The following is a 24615-nucleotide window of genomic DNA, read 5'->3' on the forward strand; positions in this document are numbered from 1 at the left end:
TCCATATACTTTGTTTACATACTGATTCCCCTGATGAATGTATTTATTGTGTATTACAAACATCTGCTAATTTTTAAATGGGAAGAAAAATAGGTTCTGCTAACCACACACACATAAAAGATCTCTCATTTCTAGTACCATGTTCTTTGGCTTTAAGTTTTTCCTCATTAGTGATCCCTTTAACAAGGGATTAAATTTTACAAACCTACCTGCCTCACCATTGTGGTTCATTTTCAGGCAGTACGCATACTTCCAATTAAGTTAGCCACCCCTTAAGTAACAGGTCATAATGAACTGTGTTTTTGATTTTTTTGGTTGGGGTCTTGCTGTGTTTCGCAGGCTGATCTCAAATACCTAGGCCTAAGAAGTCCTCCTACTCGGCCTCCTAAGCAGCTGGACTACAGGCACACACCACTGTGCTTGGCTTGTTTCTAGCACATCATCTAGGAACTAGACTTTGTTTTCCATTGATTCTGTTTGTGTTTTTTTTGCAGGGGTGGAGGTTGGGTTTTTTTCCGGTACTGGGAATCGAACTACCGACCTTGCGCTTGCCAGGCCGGTGCTGTGCCGCTGAGCTAAATCCCCAACCTCCATTGATTCTGAAGAACTGATTTTAGTGTATATGTGAATGCCAGCCCCTTGAGTATCCCTCTTGTTCTTTGAAATGATCGTACATCTAGAGCCAGGTTTCTTGGCACCAATGATTGACATTTGGGACAGAATAACATTTCTTTGTGAGAGGTGGGACTGTCCTATGCATCACAGTCTGTTTGGACTTTTGTTTGTTTTGAGACGGGATCTCACTGTTTATTTCAGGCAGTGCTTAACTGCCTGAAATAGTGCCAGGCTGGCCTCAAACTCCTGCAGTCCTCTTGCCTCAGTCTCCCAAGTGCTGGGATCACAGGCATGTGCCACCACGCCCGGCTTTGCATCATAGGCTGTTTAATAGCATCTCTGGCCTCTATCCGCTAGATATCAGTATCCTATCTGTATTATTACAACCAAGGATATCTCCTGGGGGCAAGTTTGCGGCCAATTTAGAACCACCGATCCAGAATACCTCTATCTAAGCAAGTCACAACCAAGAGTTAGTCCCAGAGACTTACTCTGGAAAATGTTCCTACATTTTTTTCATGATGGACACAATTTTACTAAAGATATAGGGGGAACCTATAGTAGTTCCAGGTGCTTATAACATTTTCCCCTTCTTTTCCATACAGTATATATTTCCAGCCACCTTCTTTCTATGTCTCTGCTCAGGACCTACCTCACATTGAGAATGGTGGTGTGGCTGTTCTCACTGGGAAAAAGGTAAGCTAGTAGGCTGCTGCCTTTATCAAGGCCTACAAAGATGTCAACCCACAAGAAAGGTGACTGTTACGTCTTTCCTGCCATTGTAGTTCACCAAAGAAGGCCAGGGTTCTTTTAGAATTAATACTGCTTGGTGTGTCTGGCTGGGGAAAGCACTGGGATCAAAGCCTAGGAGTACCGTGCTAAATTTTCTCAGCGACGTCACATCGTTAGGACCATAACCTAAAAGTGGTTACTGTTTTCTCATTGCTCTCCTACCCGTCCTACTCCTTTCTCTTTTTACATATTAACTTTTCTCTGGGATTTTTTTTTCTTGGCATTTTCATCATTTATTGAAATCAAACAGCTGTGTGCTGTGTATAGGTCTGGTTCCTGGGTGGGCGGCAGGCAGGGCCAAGCTTGGTGGAGCAGAAGCAGCTTCTCTGGGATTATTGATGGCAACAAATTGACAAATGTATTGCTGAAGGAGCAAAGCGCACAGTTATTGGAATCCAGAGCACAAGTGGAAGGGTTCATCTTTGATAGGAATAGGCACATTTCTCTCAGAAGGGGACATTACACAGAGAAGGTAAAATATAGGTCAGTAGCAAAACATTCTGCATTAAGGGTCCCCTGTGCGTAAATAACACACAGGCCCTGCCCTCTTGAGGTTAGCGATACTGGGTGGGAACATGGACAGATGATTATAACACATAGACGTGTAGAAGATAGAGATGCGGTGTGTTGTGGGGATTAGTGGGAAGAGTGCCCAGTAAAGTGGTGGAATCAGGGAAAGCTCTATGGAAGAGAAAATCTTGTAGAATGGCAGTGAAGAAGGCACAGATTAGAGAAGAACGAAGAGCATTCAAGTAAAAATGAATGGCATTGGCTCAAGGATATGGAAAAGCAAGGAAACAGGCAGGCAGGAAATTTGAGTAAGTGAGCGTCAGGAGGCAAAGCAGAGACGCTATAGTCGTTACAGCATACCATGCAGAAGAGCTGGAGCTTTACCTGCAATAGGGAGCTGTTGAATTTTAGGTGAGGATATAAAACTTGGAATGAATTTTCAGTAATTACCGTTGGCTGTGATAAGGAAGGACTGCAAGAGAGTAAGACCAGAGAGAACATTTTAAAGATTTTTGCAATAGTCCAAGCAAGAGATGTTGAGGGTCCAATTTTAGACAGTAGCAGTAATGCTGATAATAAAGTAGAAGAAAAAGGAAGCAAAAATTACGTAGTTCCTATTCTGGTCTTGTAGGCACGGTTTTAAATGCCTTGTGTATATTGTCTCCTTTTATTGTCACAATAAGCTTATGGGGTAGGTTTATTTCCATTTCATAGAGAAAGAAATTGAGTTTTAAAAAATAAATTGTGATAATTTGCCTATACACACATAGCTAATAAGAGGCAGATTTGAACCCAGATCTGTCTGAATGCAAAATTAAAACATAGACATGATTCTAGAGGCCAAGCTCTTTTTTTTTTGGTTTTTCTCCGGTACCGGGAACCGAACTCACGACCTTGCGCTTGCCAGGCAGGCGCTTTTGCCGCTGAGCTAAATCCCCAGCCCCTAGAGGCCAAGCTCTTAATACTGTATTACTTCCTGATAGAAAAGTGATGGTGCCAGGTGTGGTGGTGCACACCTGTAATCCCAGCACTCGGGAGGCTGAGGCAGGAGGATGGCTGCAAATTTGAGGTCAGCCTGAACTGCATAGTGAGACCCTCTCTCAAAAACACAAAACAAAACAAAAAGTAATAGTCTGTGAAGTCCTGCACTGGGTTCCCAGCATCCCAGCACTGGAAGAACAAGCAAAGGGGACAACGAGTGAGAAACAGCTGAGGCCTGCTTAGGAGGCGACTGAAGGAAGCATCTGAGTGTGTAGAGGTGGGCTCCAGCTGAGACACACATTATGAGAGGAAGAACTAGTTTTAGGAGGAAGAGAAATGTCAGTGCTGGAGTTATGTCCTGGTGCAAAAGTGTCTTCGGGGCAGCTGCATATGTGACTGTGACACTCAGGAGGAGGCCAGCTCAGGTAGAGATTCAGGAATTGAGAGTGTGTGTAGGAATTGAAACCATGAGGGTGGGTGGGGCCTGCCACGGAAGAGCTTCCTTAGTGAGAGGAGCAGGGCGATGCTCGAACCCTGGGCAGTCCCAGCATTCAGGAAACAAGCGTAACAAGGAGAATCTACAAAGGAGACGAGGGAAAACTTTACAGACAGCAGTGCGAAGAGAACCCAGGACAGCAGCCAGTGCTGAAGAGAGTTGCAAGGAGGATATGATGCACAGTGTTTCTCTAGCCTAGAAATCTGGGAAAAAAGGAGTTGTAGGCCTAGGGACGTAGCACATGGTAGAGCACATTGTTTATCATCCGCAAGTCCCCTGGGTTCAATCATTAACACCAAAAAAGAAAAAGAAAAAAGTAAGAGAGAAAGCGAAAAAAAATTGAAATGTCCTGTTCAGTTTGCAGTTTAGATAATCCCAGCACCTGGGAGGCTGAGTCAGGAGGATCACTGTGAGTTCAAGGCCAGCCTGGGCTACATAGTAAGTTCAGGGACAGTCTGAATTACACAGCAAGACCCTGTCTCAAAAAACCAAAACCAAAACCAAACAAAAATTAAAGGAGAGGTTTATTAGGGTTCATAGTTTAGTCCATAGTTGTCCAGCTTCCGAGGCAGAAATGCCACCTGTAAGTGCATGAGGGACATTTTAAATCTAAACCATGACACCACTCAGGTCATATTTATTACTGTTGACTACTGTTAGTGCTTGTTAAATTGCTTGTCTTGGCTACTAAACTCTGAAGGCAGAAAATAATCTGTCTTCCTCACCACTCTGTCCCTAGCAGTTAGCACTACACCTGAAACATAGTTGGTGCTCAATAAATATTTCTGGAAATAATGGTCTCACAGGTAGTAAGGAGTGGAGGAGACTAAAACCCAGTCTCTCAGGCATCAGAACTCAAGCTCAGAACCATAAGAAGAGGTAGCATTACCAGCTGGCTACTCAGGTGCTCAGCTTGCTTCCTATGACCGTTTATTATGTTATGGGGAAAGGGAAGAAAAGGCTTTATTCAAAGCTAGCTCCAAGGAAATGAGAGGCAACAGAAGGGGACAACAGACCACACCAGGCTGGCTTCAGCTCTCTTCGCTGTGGAAATGAAACTGGACCCTGAGCTCTTGAGGCCAGCATCTGCAGTTCTGTCCATTCATCTGGGCTGAGGAGAGGAGCGGGTGGTGGTTACGGCCCTTGCCTAAGAAAGTTTGTTTTGTTTTGTCTTTTTGAGACAGGGTCTCACTATGCAGTTCAGGCTGGCCTTGAGCTCACTAGGTAGCCCAGGCTGGTCTTGAACTCGCAACGATCCTCCTGCCTCATCCTCCCAAGTGCTGGGATTACAGGCGTGTGCCACCACTCCTGGCCTGCCTAAGAAAGTTTGGATAAGTAGCTCGTCCCTAAAATTAAAATGTTCTGTTTTTAAAGTTCTCTTTTGCTGCTTATAGCAAGGGAATTAGGGGTGCCAGCAAGAGAACAGATCATCGACACAGATTAGGTAGAATGGAACAGCTGGCCAAAGAGAGCAATCAAAAGCACGTGTAGAAGACAGTGAGACTGAGAGAAAGTTGGGAAAATTGTGGCCCAAGAGTGAAATGTTGAGGGGGAAAGTAGTGCTTTAGGGGATAAGAAGAATCTGGATGTGGCTCTGAGGGAAAGTATGAACCGTGTTCCGAGGTCTTCAGTGGCTGAGAAGGAGTGGTCAGGAGGTGGCTTGGTAGTGGTGATTTGTAGGGAGATGGTGGTGTTCTGCAGAGGAGAGCGAAGGTACAGGAATTGGGAAGCAGTGGCAGCCTTGGGAAGCCTGCAAAGTGCCAGCAGCTGTGCCTGGCCTGTGCTGTGGTGTGTGGGTAAATGTCCAGTCTGCGTGTAAGCGGTCTTTGAGGGAGAGCCGAGGATCAGGGAAGACGAGTTGTTGAAGAAAGCATTGTGGGTGCAGGAGAGCTGTAACAAAGAAATGAGGACTCCAGTAGCCAAATAAAAAAGGCTGTCCAAATTCTGCATTCCCACAAATCAGGTAGGACCTTTGAGGACAGGACCTGCTGGCTCTGATGTTGGGTACTTAGGAACTTGCACTGGGTAGCAGAAACTGTGGTTCCAATGACTACTTAGAGATGGTTGCTTTCTTTCTTTCTTTTTTTTTTTGTTTCTTGTTTTTTTTAAAACAAGGTCTCACTGTGGTCCAGGTTGGCAATCCTTCTGCCTCTGCCTCCCTAGCGCTGGGACTACAGGCATTTGCCACCATGCCTGGCCTTAGAGATCGTTTCTTAAAAATAATTCATTCTTCTCATTGGGCCAAAAGCTAAAAGGTCCAGAGGACTGGGTGGAAATATTCTGGAATTGGATGGTGGTAATGATTGCATGATGTGAATATACTAAAAACCACTGAATTATATGCTTTTAAATGGTAAATTTTATGTTATATGGGTTATATCTCAATGAAATTCTTTTCATAGCTCATTTCATCTCTCCCTCGTGTGCATGTACGTGTGTGTGTGTGTGTGTGTGTGTGTGTGTGTGTGTGTGGTACAGGTAGTACATCTGGATGTAAGAGGCAACATGGTGAGACTTAATGATGGCTCTCAGATCACCTATGAAAAGTGCTTGATTGCAACAGGTAGGAATTTGTAGATGGCTGGCTTCCCTGCTCTGGTAGCTCATTCAAGTTTTACAGTCCAGCCTTCTCCATAGAAGCCATTACTACTTTATCTTAAGAAAGCTGAAACCCAGAGTCTTTGAAATGGGTGTCTTGTTACACAGCCTGGCTAAGTCCAGGAGCCTTGGATCATCAGCCCGCCTGGATTATCCTTGCCGTCCCTTCTGGTAAAAGCATCAAGAAGGTCACCATTTTCCTCTCCCTGCTTAGTGCTCACCCTGTGTCCTGAAAGTGATACAGGCTTCTGGCTTCACTGCCAATTTCCATGAGAAATCAGGAGAGACTGAAGCAGCTGGTGAGACCAGTGTTGCCATGGTAGCTGATGAAGCAATCCCCAGGAGAAACTAGAAGAGTATGGAAGCATAAAGTGAGACCCTGTGGCCAGCCGTAGGGAGGGAAGACACTCCCTCCTCAGAAGAGCCCCAAATCAGTTCCCCTAAGGAAATTAATTGTAATCCTGCTGTGAGGGCCAGGTGAAAGAACACAAAGCCATCTTACCCTGTGGTAGCTGCAGTGGCACCACCAAGGAGCACACAATCACCCCAAGTCACAGTAGGAGAGCCTCACTTGGGGGAGCTCATTTGAGCTGGCTCCTGCCTGCGGCTAGGCTAAAGGGTTTCCTCCTCTTACTTCTAGGAGGCACGCCAAGAAGTCTGTCTGCCATCGATAGGGCTGGAGCAGAGGTGAAGAGCAGAACGACACTTTTTAGAAAGGTAATTATCTGCTTCAGTGTTTTCATGGTGTTGCTTGAGGCGGTAATACAATCTTGTGGTCCCCACGTGCTCACCCAGGAATTGGGAGCTCCAACTTCTATATATGGCTCTTCTCCAGACTTGTTATCTAGCCTTGAGCAAGTCACTTCCTCTCTCTGACCCTCAAATACCTCACTCAAGGGTTTTAAGTTCCCAGGAGAAAAATACAGTTAGTGATTTTATTGCTTGCTGTAGTTTTATAGTTGGTTTCCCTGATGCATTTCATTCATTGGAACTGCTTATAGCCTCTTGGCATTTTTCATTGCAAGTGGCATGAAGAGACTGGGGAGAAAGGTCAAGAATACCACAGTCAAAAGAAAGGGAGTGGCTTGCTTCTTAACACTGCTTTGCTTATACAGACTGCTGTAATTTTCCAGCCACTCTTAGGGAATACTTGAGACGCTTCATTCTGTCCTTTAAATTCTTGGTAGAATGTTTGTCACCCTCAGCACTACTGACATGTTGGTCTGGATAGTTGTGTAGGGGGCTGTCCTGTGCATGGTAGGATGTTGGAGGCATCCCTGGCCTCTATCCACTAAATGCTGGAAGCACTTCCCTGTGCTGACAGCCAGAAATGTCTCCAGAGATGGCCAGATGTCCTCCTGGAGCAGAAGGGCACACCCCATCAGTAAAGGACCAGAATGTTATCATGGAGAAGGAAATTCACATTAATAACATAGCAGCTGAAACTAAGCCACTCCAGACAGGGAGCTTTTATGTGCAAAAAATCTGTTTACTGTTGTGGAAGATCTAAAGGAAAATATTTCCTAGGATTATTATCCTATGGTCCTTTGGGAAATCTGTGGGCTAAACTGGTTTGATCCTGCAGATTGGAGACTTTAAAGCCTTGGAGAAGATCTCACGGGAAGTCAAGTCGATTACAATTATTGGTGGGGGCTTCCTTGGTAGCGAACTGGCCTGTGCTCTTGGCAGAAAGGGTGAGTATTGAGGAGTGACCTCGGTTTTCCTTCTCTTCTCGTACATCCTACATGTCTGGTGGACTGTCACAAATTCTAGAGATGTGTTTGGCAAAAGGAGTGGAAGGAGTTCGATTAAGGTTCATAGAGTGCAGGGCTGAGGGTGTAGCTCAGTGGCAGCGCTTGGTTGGATCCCCAGCACCACAATAAAAAAAAGTCTACTGAGTACGAAGCTAAGCAGTGTGATTAGTCCTGAGGAGGATCCCTCAAGGACTGGAAGGCTGTCATGTAAGCAGCTTGAAAAGCAATCCTTTCTTTCCTTTTCCCTAGCTTCTATGCCAGCACTCTTCAGAAGTAAAATATTAAATATATGTGCTGCCGAAGTGAGAACTAGAAGTAAAATATTTAGGGACATGAGTTACTAAAATGAAAAGGGCAGTGCAGAATACAGAACTGTGTGTGTGTTTGAACTGCTGCCCTGTGAAAATCCCAAAACTTCCTGCAGGGGCATGATGGCTCCCATCTTGACAGGTCTATGGGTTCCAGTCTGAATATTTCAGGGCAGCCGTTTCTCTTAGGGTTATTTTTCAGCTCTGTGAGCTCAGGGCATCGTCTCAGGAGGGTGCTTTCGATTCAGAGGTCACAAAGTACTTGTGACTGCATGGGCAGAAGGGCACTGAATTCATAGTTGGTAGTTCCATCTGGGACAGCAGTTCTGGCACCTGTCGTCTTTGCCTTCTAAATGAGCCAAGGCCCACATGCCCCAGTGCTTCACAAGTGGGGGCTCTGCCGGACTGCCAGCTTTGTTTCCCTCCCTGGCCTCCTGGGATTACCGTTAGCTTCCTGCTCTAACTGCTGCCTTTCTTCTGTCCAGCTCGAACCTTGGGCATAGAAGTGATTCAGCTCTTCCCTGAGAAAGGAAACATGGGGAAGATCCTCCCTGAGTACCTCAGCAACTGGACCATGGAAAAAGTCAGACGAGGTAGCGAGAGTCCATGTGCTGCCACTGTTTCCTTTGAGGGTGACCAAGGGTCGGGTTAGCTTTGGGGGGCTCCTTTGGCATAAGCCCTGTTGCCTGGGAGATGAACTGTTTTGCCATTCCCCAGTCAGCCGCATTCATCCAGGCATTCTGAATCTGAGGCACCAGATTCCCAGAAATGCTAAAAATGGGCCATGGGCATATGTTTTCACAGCCCTCCACAGCTGCCTGCGTGTTGATGGTAATGGCTTGGACCCAGGGGAGGCCTCTGGTCAGCTTCTCTATCCTCATGGAGGTTACAGGCCCTTGCCTCACCTTGGGTCTTGTTTGTCTTTACAGAGGGGGTAAAGGTGATGCCCAGTGCGATTGTGCAGTCGGTTGGAGTCAGCGGCGGCAAGTTGCTTATCAAGCTAAAAGATGGCAGGAAGGTGAGGGGAGCACAGTCCACCAGAAGGCCTTCCAGCTCTACCCTCATCGTACTCCTTCATTTGACACCAACAGATACAGTTTCCTTGGCAGCCACCATTAACCTGTCATAATTATCTGAATTAACTGTCCCTCCCTTAAAACAGATAGATGAGAGCCAGAGCAGGCTCCTGTGGACCGCTTTCCTTTGGCACTTTCCTGTCTGTATCTCATATTTTTGCATCCTTGCTAGGGTGGCAGGTTTCTTTTTAGGCAGTGTGGGGTCTGTGTATGTGATTGGGGGTCGGCTGATGAAATGGAACTTAGAATCTGTTTACCAGAAGTTAGTTAGGCCATGACTTTTTTTTTTTTTTTTTTTTTGGTTTTTCTCCGGTACCGGGAACTGAACTCACGACCTTGCGCTTGCCAGGCAGGCGCTTTTGCGGCTGAGCTAAATCCCCAGCCCCTTGATTTTTTTTTTTTTTTTTTGAGACAGGGTCTCACTGTGTAGTTCAGGCTGGCCTCAGAACTCACTGTGTAGCCCAGGCTGGCCTCAAACTTGCCAAGACCCTCCCACCTCAGCCTCCTGAGTGCTGGAATTACAGGCATGCGCCGCCACACCCGTTCCCATGATCTTGTTAAAGCCCCAGTTCTTAACGGCACGATGCGCACTCGGTAGTGAGAAGTGGAAGCTGTGGTGACTGACTGAGTTTCTCTTTTGCATTAGGTAGAAACTGACCACATAGTGGCAGCTGTGGGTCTGGAACCCAATGTTGAGTTGGCCAAGACTGGAGGACTGGAGATAGACTCTGATTTTGGGGGCTTCCGAGTAAATGCAGAACTACAAGCACGCTCTAACATCTGGGTGGTAAGTGCGCTACAGCGTGACCAGGCGTGATTCATTGTCCCCGGCCTGTGAACGGGCCTGCCAGGTGGTGTGCTAAAGCTCATTGACAGCTTAACCAAATAGGGTCAAAGTGTTTGGAGGGCAAGGGAACGAAATAGAAACTTGTGAACTGCTGGGTTCAGAAGATCAAATGTGGCGTCATCTGCAAGCCTGTGGAAGATGAGAACAGTGTGCGTGCTGACAGGCACAGAGCTAACTTCCTGTTCTGCTGTGGGCAGTAGCCCCAGCATAACCCCTGGCAGACACGTGCACCGCTGTCCAATAGATCCACTGTTCCCATGGCTTCGGAGCGAGTCCAGGGAATGGAGGACAAAGCAGTTTTCAGACATGTTCCCTGCCACTGCGCATGGTGCTGCGTGCCTGTAATCTCAGCACTCGGGCGGGTCACTATGAGTTTGAGGCCAGCCTGAACTGCATAGTGAAACCCTCTCTCAAAAAACCAAAAAGAAAATAGAAAGCAAACATGTTCCCTGGAAAGGAAGATCACTCTGTTCATTTTCCTCAAGCACTATTTTCAGTTGTTTCTAAAAACCTATTATGACACAAACAAGGCTAGAGTGTGTAGGGACCATGAGATAATTTCCCCATTGCTAGATTTTACAAGTATATTGTAGATTTTGCAACTAAGGATATAGCAGCCTTGGAGAAATTTCCCTTTCAAAAATAGCTTTTTTTTTAAAGGTTAAAATGTATTGGATTTTTTAACCTCTTACAAAAATTATATATAACACATATGTAATATGTGTTCAGTGTAGGAGGCACAGACAAGAAGGCGAAAGGGGCACAGTCACACGCAGCAACCGTGAGGGTTTCAGAGTATTTCCTTCCCTTTGTTTTCTTGCACATAAGTTTTTTCTTTGTTTTACGAGATTGTGGTAAGCACGTTATATATAAATGTTTGTATTCTGCCCTTTTCACTTAACACTATAAATGTAAGCAGTTTCCATGTTGCTTCAGACTCTGTAAACAGTTTAATGACTATCTAATATTCCATTAAGTATGTTTCATAGTTTACTTTGTCACTGCTTGCTTATTAGATTTTTAGGTTGCTTTGAGGGAGTCTGAATAGCCATAAAGATGATTAAGGGTTAGAGAGCTCAAATACCACATCCTGCATGAAGCTGGCCCCCTTCAGCCCTAGCATGTCAGTTTCATCTCAGCAACCCAGACAGCATAATGCTTTTTGTACATAGTAAGTACTCCATAGATATTTGTTGAACGAGAGGCTGGGGATTTAGCTCGGCGGCACAGCACCTGCTTGGCAAGTGCGAGGTCGTGTGTTCGATTCCCGGTACCGGAAAAAAAACAAAAACAACAACAAAGAAATCTGTTGAATGAATGAGTGAATGAGTATGGAATGATGGGAAAAACCTTAGTATTGCCAGGTGAGAGTCAGTCACACCTAAAAGCTGCTTTTCGCATATAGAAACTCATGGTTATCAAATAGCCTGTTTGCTAAGGGTAGAATGAAGAGAAACGGGTGTACATAAGCTGACACGCAGGAGATTTAGGTTAGTTTTGTGGAGGCATAGAGTTGTTTTGTTTTAAATGGAATTTCAAATGGTTTTTAGTAGTTGAGGTGTGATTCTAACCTTTAGATGGAAAACATTAATTAGTATTGCAAGGGTTCTTTGAGCCCCTCAAATTTGTATCATCTTTAACTTGCTTTTTTTAAAAAAATTGTACATTCACATTGTATCCTTTCTTCCTAAGGCAGGAGATGCTGCATGCTTCTATGATATAAAACTGGGTAGGAGGCGAGTAGAGCATCACGATCATGCCGTTGTGAGTGGAAGGCTGGCTGGAGAAAATATGACCGGAGCTGCTAAGCCCTATTGGCATCAGTCAATGTTCTGGTAAGAGTTCTGTGCTGTGGGAATGCATTGGGTCAAACTCAGTATTAAGATCATAACACAGAGTTTTGGTTTGGTCACCTTGTGGGGCAGTTAGCTTCAGACCAATGGGAAAAATTCCATCTCCTGTCCATCTATTCTACCGCTAGTGGCCATCTGGTAGAAGTGTCCTGTTCGGCATGAGGTGAGTGGATGAAGATAGCACCACCAGTTTTGCAAACGAGCTCAAGGTTTGAGCTGTAATAGGTGGTACCAAAGTGGACTATTAGCAATAGGCAGCAGTATGTTTTAATTTATTCTTTACTGGTAACTCCAGTGAGTCCAGCATACTAGAAAAAAAGACAGCCCACTCATGTTGAACCCATAAGATCAGCAATTCAAAGTCAAGATAATTCTTTGCATTAAAAAACGGTTAGCACTAGATAGTCCTAAACACTGGCCTGGCCCCTATTTGATATCTTTTATTTTATTGATTTGAAAGATAGGATACATAAAAAAAATATATCAAAGGTTCAGAAGCTGAGCCAGATGGAGTGGTGCAAGCCTGTAATCCCAGCACTCTGGGGCTGAGGTAGGAGATAAGTTCAAGACCAGCCTGGGCTACACAGCAAGACTTTATAGAAAAAAAAACAAAAAACAAAAACAAAAACAAACAACAGAAGCTTCTAAGTGGTTACTATTGGGGATATTTTCCACTGATGGAAATATATTTCAGGACAGTCACACACACACTTTATGAGTGAGCAGCAAAGAAATAACAGATGAATCTCAGGGTCAAAACATGTAGAATAGTATAGTTAGAAAAAAATGACATGGTGGTGCATGCCTGTAATCCCAGCATTTGGGAGGCTGAGGCAGGAGGATCGTTGTGAGTTTGAGGCCACCCTGGGCTACAAAGTGAGTTCAAGGGCAGCCTGAACTGTATGGTAAAACCTTGTCTCAAAAAGACAAAAAAAAGCAGGAATAAATTTCAGAAAGTTTAGATCACTGTATGGATATGTGATATGTGTGGCAGCTTCTCAAGGAGAAAAAGTCAGCTTGGGATAATCCTGCTTTCTCACAGTTGGCCCCAGGTGGCCTAGTGGCATTTGAACAGTTGGTTATTTTTCCTGTTCTATATCCTACGTCTTTTGGCCCGCCTGAGTGCAGTGTGGAGAGTTGAGAATGCGTGTAGCCACCTCATCCCTTACTGTCTCGACAGAACACCCTCTTTTCCTTCCGTAGGAGTGATTTGGGCCCTGATGTTGGCTATGAAGCCATTGGCCTCGTGGACAGTAGTTTGCCCACAGTCGGTGTTTTTGCAAAAGCAACTGCACAAGACAACCCAAAATCTGCCACAGAGCAGTCAGGTAAGGAAGCCACTTTTCTTGGAAGGATGTTGAGAAGCAATGATCCAAGGTCTCCTGAACAAGGCCATTCTGTATTGGGTACAGGGAGCTGGTCCTAAAAGCCTCTCTTCATGTTGTGCTTTAAAATAAACCAAACCCAAAGTCTTCACTGTTCAGTGATCTGGGCTCTGGCAAGACGAGTGTCCTGGTCAAAGCCTAGACTCAAATATTGTGGGTGTGCATGCTGGACAGAGGGCAGTGGCCGGCTTGACAATGCTGTTTTTTAGTTTGTCTCTTGGGGCTTGGAAGACTTAGGTAATGAAGTGAACCTGAACTTTTTAGGTTTTAGTTTTGGTTCTTTTTTTTCTTTTTTAATTTCTTGCTTTGTGCTAATATCAAGAACCAGGCCAGGCATGGTGGCACACGCCTGTAATCCCAGCACTTGGGAGGCTGAGGCTGGAGCATTGCCAGAAGTTTGAGGCCAGCCTTGGCTACCTAATGAGTTCAAAACCAACCTGAATTACATAGCAAAACTTTGTCTCAATAAACCAAAAACAAACAAACCAAACCAGGCCTGAGAAGCTCAGATTAGGACCAGCTATCCATTGGCCCTGGGGAGTGCAGCACTAGGCTAAGTAGTTCTTGAGCTGCTTGCTTCTACTTCCAGTTGTCAGATGCCAGAGCCACATTTGCTTTAGACAGCAGGCAGCTCTCCTGGAATGGACTGCCCTCCCACACGTGTCTCTGTTAACTCCTTGGCCTTGTCCCATGCCCTGGGCTCAAGTTACTTAGCCTCTGTGTCTTTTTGCCAGAGATATTTGAAGGGTAAGTTCTACTTAAGGAGAAAGTAAGGCATTTTATGGGTCTGTAGGCCCTTTTCCTATGTAATTCAAGTGTATTCCTTACTCCTTAATTCCCATCTCCCCTGGTAAGTGGATCCAGATGACAGACGGAGATCCTTTTCAACTCAGGGTCCCTGTCATGAGTCCTGAGGGTCTCAGGAGGAGGTGGCTCCTCTGTGTGCTACCATTCCCTCCTGTCTCTTCTCTTGTGGGAGGAAATGCCTCCAGCAGGGTTACCTTATGGATGTGCCTTCTACTTTAGTGAAAGTATCCCTCTAGCAGCTCTGTCCAACAGCACTTTCTGCTGTGGTGGGAATGTTGAGGCTCTGCTCCGTCTAGGACCTTAGCCACGAGCCACATGCGGTAGAGTGAGGGTGGAGAAGGCCAGAGCACTGTGATGGTCCTAGAAAAATAAACCATGTAGAAGCAGCTTGAAGCAAGTCTTGTAAGCCACTTGCACTTAGAGTTTGCCAAGCTCATAATAACTGAAGTCTGGCCTGTGTGTGTGTTTGTGGGATTGGCCACAGGGACCGGCATCCGCTCAGAGAGTGAGACAGAGTCGGAGGCCTCCGAAATCACCGTTCCTTCCAGCAGCCCTGCAGTCCCCCAGGCCCCCGGCGAAGGGGAGGACTACGGCAAAGGCGTCGTCTTCTACCTCAGGGACAAAGTGGTGGTGGGGATCGTGCTGTGGAACATCTTCAACAGAATGCCAATAGCAAGGAAGGTAGGTGCCCGTCAGTGCGCTTAGAGGAAGACGGGAAGTAGGGGTTGGGCAGCACTCCTGTAGCTTCCTCAGGTGCCCGGGGGTGCCTCGTCTCCTCCGGTCACATCGTAGACCACAGGTGCGCTCATGGCTCGGAGCACTTCTTTTGGACTTGGACTTGGTGGGACGGCCCGGAGACAGACTGCCGGCAGCCTGCGTGTTGGGGTTAGCAGGAAGCTGCCCCCGCGCCTCCGTCCCTGTGTGCGCTGAGCACTGGCCTGGGCACCGCACCAGGCGGGCTGGGCCTGCGCGCACACGGAGTGTTGTAGAGACCTGTGTTACTGTTTCCCTCAGATCATTAAGGACGGCGAGCGGCACGAAGACCTCAATGAATTAGCCAAACTCTTCAACATTCACGAAGACTGACTGCCCACGGGGGACTCACCACGCGGTTCTCCATCCCTGGCAGAAGGTGGGGTGGGTGAAGGAGCATTTTTTTTATTCAGCAGACTTTCCCTGTGTGTATGAATACAAATGATCGACTTCTCTGTGAATATTTTCAACCATGTAGGAGAATTCTTAATATTCACATTATGCAATAAAATCCGATTCTTCTAAATTAAATCCTATTCTTTTAAAGGGGACAGCCGAGTGGAGTGCTGTGCGTATCCCACAGCAAGCACAATGCAGCTACTCCTGAGTATAGTTTTTCTCAGCCACGAGTACATTCCCCACTCCACAGTCTGAACACCTTTCGGTTCCCTGCATTTCACTTGTGTGCACCTGTGGGGCACTCCCCACTACACTTGACCCTCTCCTCTGCTCTTGGGAGGTTCACTGTCTCTGCGAAGAGGTTTCTGAGCCTTCCCAACCTCATCCTTGTTTGTGTGTGTCCCTGCTAGCCCGAGGCCTCCTGGAAGCAGGAAGCGTGCTAGTTAGGTCTTCTTCATGGTTATGCCTCCAGAGTTTAGCCCAGGCTTCGGGGCAGAGCCTTTTGAATGGAACAAGTGAACAAGCACAGTAGAGTGGGCTTTGTGTGGAACAACTCCAGTTCCAGAACTGAATTCATCCTACAGGGGGCAGAAGGAACACATAATGCTGGGCACGGTGACACACACTTGTAATCCCAGCACTTGGAAGGCTGAAGCAGGAGGATCACCATGGGTTCAACAAAACCCTGTCTCAAAAAAAAAGAAAGAAAAGAAGGAATGAAGGAAAAACAAACAAGAAATGATACATAGTACCGGTAGAACGAAGGGCTGAGGCTGTCTGCTTCCTGGCCCAACCTGGAGACCAATTGTGTAGGCTCATGACCTGTTGACTACTCTACCTGCCATCCCCTAAACTACAGACCTGCCCTTTCTTTATTCCTTTGCTCAACAATGTGCTTACAGGTATGCTTCACTTTACAAATGATTTGCTGGGAATACAAATCAAGTTTTTGCAGGTTAACTGATTTGGGGCATTTTAAATTACTTAACTGTTTTTGGGGGATGTCGTTTTGTTTTGCTTTGGGTGGTTGGTTGGTTTGTTTTGGATTTTTGAGACAAGGTCATGCTATGTAGTCCAGGCTGGCCTTGGACTTGCTATGTAGCCCAGGTTGGCCTCAAACGCATGACAGTCCTCCTGCCTCAGCCTTCCAAGTGCTGGGATTACAGGCCTGCATCACCAGCAGCAGCAACTATTTTGTTTTTTGAGATAGGGTTTTACTATGTAATCCAGGCTGCCTGAACTTGCAATCCTCCTGCCTCAACCTCCTAATTGCTGAGATTATAGTTAGGTGACATGACACCCAGCTCAACTGCATAACTGTCTTCCTGTATTTTCTTTTTTTTGAGACAGGGTCTCACTGTGCAGTTCAGGCTGGCCTTCAACTCATTATGTAGCCCAGGCTGGCCCTGAACTCCAGCTCATCCTCCTGCCTCGGCCTCCCAAGGGCTGGGATTACAGATGTGCCCCAGTATGCACAGCTAAATTGCTTAACTTTTAAAAATCAAATAGGAGCTGGAGTGTACCTCAGGAGTAGAATATATGCTCAAGATGTACAAGGCTCTGGGTTCAATTTCCAGCACCAAAAATAAATATAAACTTAAAATTCAAATCTAGTTTCAGTTGCCTGGTGTGGTGGCACACTCCTGTAATCCTAGCACTTGGGAGGCTGAGGCAGGAGGATTGCCATGAGTTCAAGGCCAGCCTGGGCTACATAGTACAAGACCAGCCTGGACTACACAGCAAGACACTGCCTCAATATATATGTATATGGCCGGGGATATAGCTCAGCGGCACAAATGCCTGCCTGGCAAGTGCAAAGTCCTGCGTTCAATTCCCAGTACCCTCCCAAAACCACACACAAATATATATATGTATGTATTATATATATAATATATGTATATATTTTTTCTATTGAGAAGTATTTACTATTTTCAAGAGACCTATTATGAGTCATACTATAAAGAGAAAATTATTGCCAGGTGTGGTGGTACACACCTGTAATGTAGTCCCAGCACTGGGGAGGCTGAGGCAGGAGGATCTCCACAAGTTGGAGGCCAGCCTGGGCTACATAGTGAGTACAAGACCAGCCTGAACTACATGGTGAGACCCAGCCCACCTCAAAGAAAGAAACTCCTGGTATCAGTGAGGAATACCGAAGTACAATAGTATGAGATAGATCCGTAGAAAGACGCACACAGTATTGTGTTCATCCTTCATTAACCAGTGCTACTCGATAACTTCCTAAAGCGCTACTTGCTCCATATCCCCTCCCTGTTGAAGACTACCTGTGACCAACACACCAAGTTGAAAGTGTCTCATAGCACCCCATGATCACAGTCCACCCTGCCTGTCTGACTCCTTTGCTGTCACTTATTTTGGTTTTCTTGAGACAAAAGTCTCACTCTGTAGTTCAGGCTGGCCTTGAACTCCAGGTGTAATCCAGGCTGCAGCTCACAGTGATTGTCCTGTCTCAGCCTCCCAAATGCTGGGATTACAGATGTATGCCACCATTCCCAGCATCCCAACACTTAATATGTACATACATGCACACATCTTGTTTATTGACACCTTTATTTTGGTTTTTTGAGCAGGGTCTTACTTTGTGGTTCAGGCTGGACTTGAACTCACTGTGCAACCCAGACTGGCCTCGAACTCATGGTGATCCTCCTGTCTCAGCCTCCCACGGCTGGAAGTACAGCTGTGCACCACCACACCCGGCTCCTCCATTTTATCTACCCAAACCCTACTCTTTCAAGGCCCATATCAAACCCTGCTTTGGTGCATACCAGTTGCATGATTCATCTCTGAACTCCAGTTGCATTTACCTCCTTTGGACTTTTTATGTTTGAAAATTACTTACTTTTATTTTGCAGTTCTGGAGATTGAATTTATGCACTGAGCTATATCCCTAGCCCTTTTTTATTTTGAGACAGGGTCTTGCTAAGTCACAAAGTTGCCCAGGCTGGGCTTCTGCTTGTGATCCTCCTGCCTCAGCCCCATCCCCCTGAATGCGGGGAATGCAGGCCTGCACCATCATGCCTGGCTTTGGGATTTAATCTGAGGACTCACAGCATTTCCTTAGGATCTGAGGAACAAAAGGCGCCTCTGCCTTCAAAGCTGGGCCAGGAAGAAGCTGCTCTCCTGGTTCAGTACCAGGAGCCTCGCTTGTGTGTCTTTGGATCTATCAACCCATGTTTCGAGGATAAGGACGTCGGCTCTGTAAATTCAGGCTTGGGGCTACTTCTTCCCGGCCTTGTGGAGACAAGCACAGTCTCCTGCCTCAGTAAATTCTCCACACCATCCCAGTGGGTTTCCTGTCCACTGGGTGCACAGTTTGACCTTGTGGAGCTGCGGGACTTCACGAGGAATCACAGCGCCCCAAAAACCCTTGGTCTTGCCAAGGAGCAGTGGGGTGTGCGTAGCCCCTCCGAGACCGCCCGACCTGCTGCAGATAACTGAGGCCACTTTGCCCTGCTTCCTGGCATCCTGGCCTTCGAGAATCTTCGTCATATCCCCACAAAACAGATGCGGGTCTTCACCAGAAAGGGGTTTCACAACTACTGGATGCCGTCTGGCCCAGGCGCTTCCTCTTACCTGCCAGGGAGCCTGGGTGGCTCATTCCACGGCAGGGCACAGGCAGCGGGATCTCAGACGCCACAGCCAGTGGGGCCGAGAGATGCACAGCTGGAGGCTGTGAGAAATCCCCTTGCAGTGAAAGCCCCGGAAACACCCCCGTCAGTTTTCCCTGCAGCGTGCCGAGCCTCACCTTCCCCTCAAATGTGGGCCTTCCTGGCTCTAGTTATTTTACATTTTTATTAATATTTATTAGTTATACATATAAATGGGGTTCAGTGTGTTATTTTCATACGTGCACACAGCATGTAGTGATCAAATCCAACCTCCTAGCTGGGTGTGGTGGCACACACCTATAATCCCAGCACCTGGGGGGCTAAGGTAAGAGGGTCACTTGAGTTCGAGGCCACCCTGGGCCATATAGTGCATTCAAGGCCATCCTGAAGTACATAGTGAGACCCTGTCTCAAAAACAACAACCAATCCAACCCCCCACCCCCATCCACACATCCTTGCCAATCTAGTAATTGCTATTCTTTTTTTTTTTTTTTTTTTTTTGGTTTTTCTCTGGTAGCGGGAACCGAACTCACGACCTTGCGCTTGCCAGGCAGGCACTTTGCCGCTGAGCTAAATCCCAAGCCCTAGTAATTGCTATTCTATTTTCAAGCCAACGTTTTTTAGCTTCCACACATGAAAGAGAAGGGGCTAATTGTTCTTTTTTTAAAAAAATAAGTTTGTTTGTTTTGGTACCAGGAATCGAACTCAGGGCCTTGTGTTTGCCAGGCAGGTGCTGTGCCACTGAGCTATATACTCCCGGCCCGAAGTTTGTTTTTTATTACACAAAGACATAAAATTCTACATGTCTATGGGGTGCCATGTGTTGTTTTTCACACATGTATACTTTGCGTAATGTTCAGATTGAAGTTTCTGGGGGAGTGCTGGGGATGGAACCCCAAGCCTTGTGCGTGCTGAGCACATGCTTGACCTCTGAACTACTTCCTCCCCCAGCCCTAGCTCTTGTTCTTGGAGTTATTCTGAAGAGACAGTAAGCTGTCCCAGAGCAGGGACTGCTATTTTTCCTCAACTTGGGGCCAGATGCGTCCCCCCAACTGGCAAAGTGCTTGGTTGATTGGTTGGGTGACACTGTGTAACAGGTTTGATAGTGAAACAAAACCCAAAAAAGGCCTGTCTCATAGGCTCTAATCGCTGCGGTTGAGATTGTTCATACCTGAGGATGTCCAGGCCCCCATCACATCACTCCCTGCTCCAACTTGCCACTTACCCAGGCTACACTTACTCTACCTGGGGCACGGGAGATCACAGGGGCTGCTTTCTGACGACAGGCAGGCAGTGCCTGTCGAGATTCAGCCCTTCATGGTGGCTGTGTGATCAGCTGGGCCACGCCACAGTACAGGACAGGGCTGGTCCCACCCTGGGAAGAAGAGTCGGGGTTTGGCCAAAATACCACGCACTGGGAGTCCGCCCACTTGACTCCAAACCTGCTTTCCTTTGCCATTCTCCAGCTGGTGTCAGATGGTACCTTGGCACCGCTGAATGATGGCACTAGCCCTTGCCAGGCTACCTATAAGGCACAGCAGGAGACGTCCTAATATTTCAGAGCTTGAGAGATGCAACTAAACAAGCAGTGCAAATGCTGGAGACAAAAGTCTGATTGGAAAGGGGTCAGATTAAGCCCTGAGTAAAGGATGAGGTCAACTAACGTGATTTTTCTCTTTGTTCTAATCAACAAGCCTGTTTTGGAGACAAAGAAGCTTAAAACAGAAAGGGATGGGGGTGGAAACACACAGTGACCTACTGCAGGCTGCTTCCTTGAAGGAAAACCAACAGCTCCCCCAGAGACCCATTTATACAAAGGAACTCCCCTCCCTTTCACAGCTACCCCTTCCCTTTCCCGCTCCCCTCCAGTTTGGCTGCTACTGTGTCCCTTCTGCCCCTCCTTCCCTGACTCCACCTAAAAGGGGGTGCCCTTTCTGTCCCAGGGACTGCTGGGACTCAGTCCCGTGCCTTGTTCTCTGGGCAGAAACGTTAGGACCGCCTCTGGCCTCTTTCCCGTCTTATCAGGGAATTTCTGGCGGGTACAGACACACGTACACAAAACCACACACAGATACATGCAGCCCAAGCCAGTGATGACGTCCCCCTGCCTGGCTGGTTCTACATATGGGTGTGACTGGGTCAGAGTACAGGGAGGGTCTAAAGATTTAGATACTGGACTGCCAAGCCCTGGTCAGAAATCAGGGATCATCTAAAAATGGACATTTTGAAGGGGATGCGGGGTTGAAAGGAGAGACGAGGAATGGGGAAAAAAAAGAATCAAGATCTATCATGTGCAGATACAAATTCCTATGATGAATGTGATCATTATGTGTACCTAGAACGTATGAATAAAAATCATTTTCTTTGGAAAAGAATAAAATAAATAAAAATGGGCATTTTGAGAAAGAAAAACAGCCCCTGACATCCGGAAGCTAGCCTGGTCCTGTGAGCAAGGCCTTGGCATGGCTGCCAACTGACCTGGCACTCACAGCTAGGTCTGAGTGTTCCGTGGAACGTAGACATTCACGCGACACCGGCATCATACAAGGCCGCTGTGTGACCATGGTGAGACGAGACAAAAATGAGACCACTCCATAATCATGTGTGAATGTAGACAAAAACATGAACATTGTCCAAACCACAAAAATGACCAAACACCCCCTCCCAGCCTGGCTAATTTGAGTACTGCTTCCTTACCAGTCTCAGCATGAGCCTTGCTTTAGTCTGCCCTCTTACTGGAGAAGTTTTATTTAACAAGACAGCCAATCATATCATAGGACACCCCTGCTTCCCAACAGCATCCAACGCAGAGAAGCCCAGCTTCCTTACACCCTTCCCCAAAGCCCCCAGTGCAGCCCGAATCTTGTAAGTCCTTTGTAGCACCCTGTTCCTGAGGCCCCATGGTTCCCCATGGGGGCCTTCTTCCGTGCTACAATGAGCAATACATGCGACTTAAAGGTGTTCTGGTGGTCTTTGGCTGGAAGGCACTGAAAATTTGCAGATAAATAGCCAAAATTTCTTCTGGAGGCCTGTTCTATCTAGGCAGAGCCCCTAGGGAAAGTTGCCCACTCCTGTCCCTTTGGGAAGTCCTCATGGAGCGTCCAAGGCGTGCCTAGGACAGACTCCTGGACAAGCCCAGCAGTCCTGTCTGGCGTCTGGAGGCAGAGGCACCCGGCCTTCAAGGCAGGCTCTTACCTAGGATGTCTTGGCACTGACACTGCAACACAGAGGTGCTTCTTGAGGAGCACCAGGTATAGGTGTTGAACTTAGAAATATGTGCATAAACGTATTTGCTTAAAGACCGTTTGCTAACAAACACTTTCTGACAACTACTGCTTGCCATGGGATGGTGCTAAGCCCTGGAGATAAGGAGATGAGTAAAGTATAGTCCCTGCCTTCAGTGCCTTTATAACCTGGTGACCCATGGGCACTTTTAATGCAGTGTAAGTGCTGGGAGAATGATATGTGAGTTCCAGTGGGAAGCTGGTGGTCCTCAGATTGTTTTCTTGTCCTGCTTCTATGTACCCAAGCTTTTCTCAGCGACCTGACCGTGGCTCTTCCTCATTTTTCTGGCTGCATCTTCTGTCATTCCTAGGAACACAACAGGAAGAGCAGTCCTTCTGCCCAGAGAGATCACACATCTCTGTTCACTTTTCCTCAGGCCTCTTACCCTCTTTTTCTTGCACCTTCCCTGCCGAAACTCTGCTGTCTTCCCCCTGGTTTTCCTTCTCCCTGTGCTTCTTGCTAAGGTTCCAGGAAGGACTCCCTGCCCGTATGCTTCCCGCAAGCATGCAGCACAATGGAACGAGCACTCTTCTCAATTAGAGTCCTGGCACTATCAACCACTACCTTCATGGACTTGGGCAGCCGCTTTGCAAGGCCTGGTGAATGAGGGGAACCAGACAGTGGTGGCAAACCTATGGCACGCGTGCCACAGTGGGCTGTTTGTTATCACTGAAAGCTCTAAAAGGTTTGCCATCACTGGGCTGGATCATCCTCCACCTTGAGCCCCAACCTCCTGTGTATGGAAAAGTCGCTCGGGTGTTTCATCTGTCCATGACCTCCAGGGCTGGTCCCCTCTAGGGCCTAGAGTAGATGCTAATGGAACGCAAAGCCCTTGGCAAATATCTCCCCACCATGACTCTGCTGCTCCTTTGCTTCAACCACATTTACAAATTTATTGTTTTTTATTTTGGGTATTTTCTTCCCTAGCTTATGGCTTGTGATTCTTCTTTGACCTAGAAAGTTATATCTCGACCTAGGAACACTAGAAATCATACCTTGCCTTTTTTCCTTCCGTTCAGAGTTTTTCGTAGGGGCATCTTTCAGCCCCTAAAGTTTGGCTTCAAACCCAGAATTTCCCCATGAAGCCTTTACAGTCTGACTCTTCTCAGCCACACTCCTACAGTATACATTCCCACACTCCTACAACCCTACAGTATACATTCCCACTGAGCCATTTCATAGCTCTAGTCCCCAGGAGACACTCTGCAGAGCTGGTGGATGTACAATCACGGTAACCCGGGGCAGCTCTCAACTTGCTGCCAAGATAGGAGCTCAGATCTGATTCCCAGCTCTGCAGCAATGAACAAACGAATGAGGAGCTCAGAAAACTTCGTGGTGCCATGTAAGCCCCAAGCCTAGTGCTTATCCCACACACACCCCAGTCCCTGGCCTTTTCAAATGTACCAGCTGTTAGCATAGGGACGATAGGAAGCTGCGTTCAGGACAAGAATGACTGTCAGCACAATGATAGGCTGGGCGGAGGAGGATGCTTAAGGACCACGCACCTCTGGAAGGAAAGGAGAGCTTCAGGTGTTTCAGAGGCCCTCAGCGCCTTGTGGAAACTACCATTCCGGGCAATCACCCACCCCCGTGATGAGACGAGTTGGTCATCTTTCCCCTCCTTTGCCCTTAAACTAGACACACGGGGCTGGGGGTGGAAACTGCCTCAAAAACACCCCCACGCAAACCTGAACTGGTGGCAGGAGGAAGAGCCACAGTGCCCGGTCAGGCCATCAGCTTGACATAAGCCCGGGGTCCAGGATAACTCAAAGCTCAGAGGCCTCCACACTTGGTGTTTGGCAGGGTCCTCTCCCCACTCAGGCGAGCCGTTGCTCGCCTGCTCCCTGGAAAAGGAGATTACAAGGAAGAGGCCTCAGCTTCGAGTGAACGGTCGCTCAGTCCTGAGGCGCTGCGGGAGCAGGGGGTCCGCGGCCGCCCTGCCTCAGCAGGCGCTTCCTGCGTGGAGTGGCTAATTGGAAGACGGGCTTCGGGAGAAGCTGCAAAGCTGCGGCTCCCTCCCTGCCATTCCCTGTGGTCTTCCCATGGTTCCTCCCATGGTTCTTCTTGAGTGGTGCGGCGGGAACCGAAGCGCAGAGGTCTCCCCACCCGACACATCCATGCCAGCTGCCACAAGGAACCCTTCCCCGGAGCCCAGAGCCGCCCTTGCCCGCCCGCCCGCCCGGACGGGACAGGACCGGGGGTGCGAGGGGCGGGGCTGAGGGGAAGTTTCAAGAAGTGTGCCGGGCAGGGGCCAGGATTCTCATTCTCGTGAGTCAGCGGATCTGGCCCAGGGTGACTTCACCGCTTCCCGAGAAGAGGCGCCCCGGGCAGGAGGCGGCCCAGAGTGCAGCAGCGGGAGTGAGAGGTCAGAGCACCGGCCGCTTGCGCGTGGCAGAGTGCGGGACAGGCTCTGGGCTGGGCTACGATGGCCAGGCGGCTTGGGGCTGGGGCGGCAAGGGGAGACCTTGCGCCAGCCGGCAAATCTCTGGGCAGAGGAGCCGGCCTCTCTTCCTCCTCCTCCATCTGG

The 24615-nt window shown here is 47.6% G+C and overlaps 2 protein-coding genes across 3 annotated transcripts in view; both read left to right on the forward strand.

The window, feature by feature from the left end:
• Positions 1 to 15301, forward strand: part of Aifm1 (apoptosis-inducing factor, mitochondrion-associated, 1) — a 33751-nt gene extending 18450 nt beyond the window's left edge. For both annotated transcript variants that reach the window (XM_005401244.2, XM_005401243.2), the window contains exons 6-16: positions 1221 to 1311; positions 5873 to 5957; positions 6633 to 6709; positions 7578 to 7686; positions 8540 to 8647; positions 8984 to 9072; positions 9777 to 9917; positions 11670 to 11812; positions 13034 to 13158; positions 14507 to 14703; positions 15037 to 15301. In XM_005401244.2, coding sequence (XP_005401301.1) covers positions 1221 to 1311; positions 5873 to 5957; positions 6633 to 6709; positions 7578 to 7686; positions 8540 to 8647; positions 8984 to 9072; positions 9777 to 9917; positions 11670 to 11812; positions 13034 to 13158; positions 14507 to 14703; positions 15037 to 15108 — 1237 coding nt within the window. In that variant the 3' untranslated portion in view covers positions 15109 to 15301. The remainder of the gene's footprint in view (positions 1 to 1220; positions 1312 to 5872; positions 5958 to 6632; positions 6710 to 7577; positions 7687 to 8539; positions 8648 to 8983; positions 9073 to 9776; positions 9918 to 11669; positions 11813 to 13033; positions 13159 to 14506; positions 14704 to 15036) is intronic.
• Positions 15302 to 24365: 9064 nt separating this feature from the next.
• Positions 24366 to 24615, forward strand: part of Elf4 (E74-like factor 4 (ets domain transcription factor)) — a 51514-nt gene continuing 51264 nt past the window's right edge. The window contains exon 1 of the mRNA XM_013523065.1: positions 24366 to 24453. The gene's annotated coding sequence lies outside the window, so the exon portion shown is untranslated. The remainder of the gene's footprint in view (positions 24454 to 24615) is intronic.

This window comes from Chinchilla lanigera, unplaced genomic scaffold, assembly GCF_000276665.1.
Source record: "Chinchilla lanigera isolate Chin_1 unplaced genomic scaffold, ChiLan1.0 scaffold00072, whole genome shotgun sequence".
In the NCBI taxonomy this organism is placed as follows: Eukaryota; Metazoa; Chordata; class Mammalia; order Rodentia; family Chinchillidae; genus Chinchilla; species Chinchilla lanigera.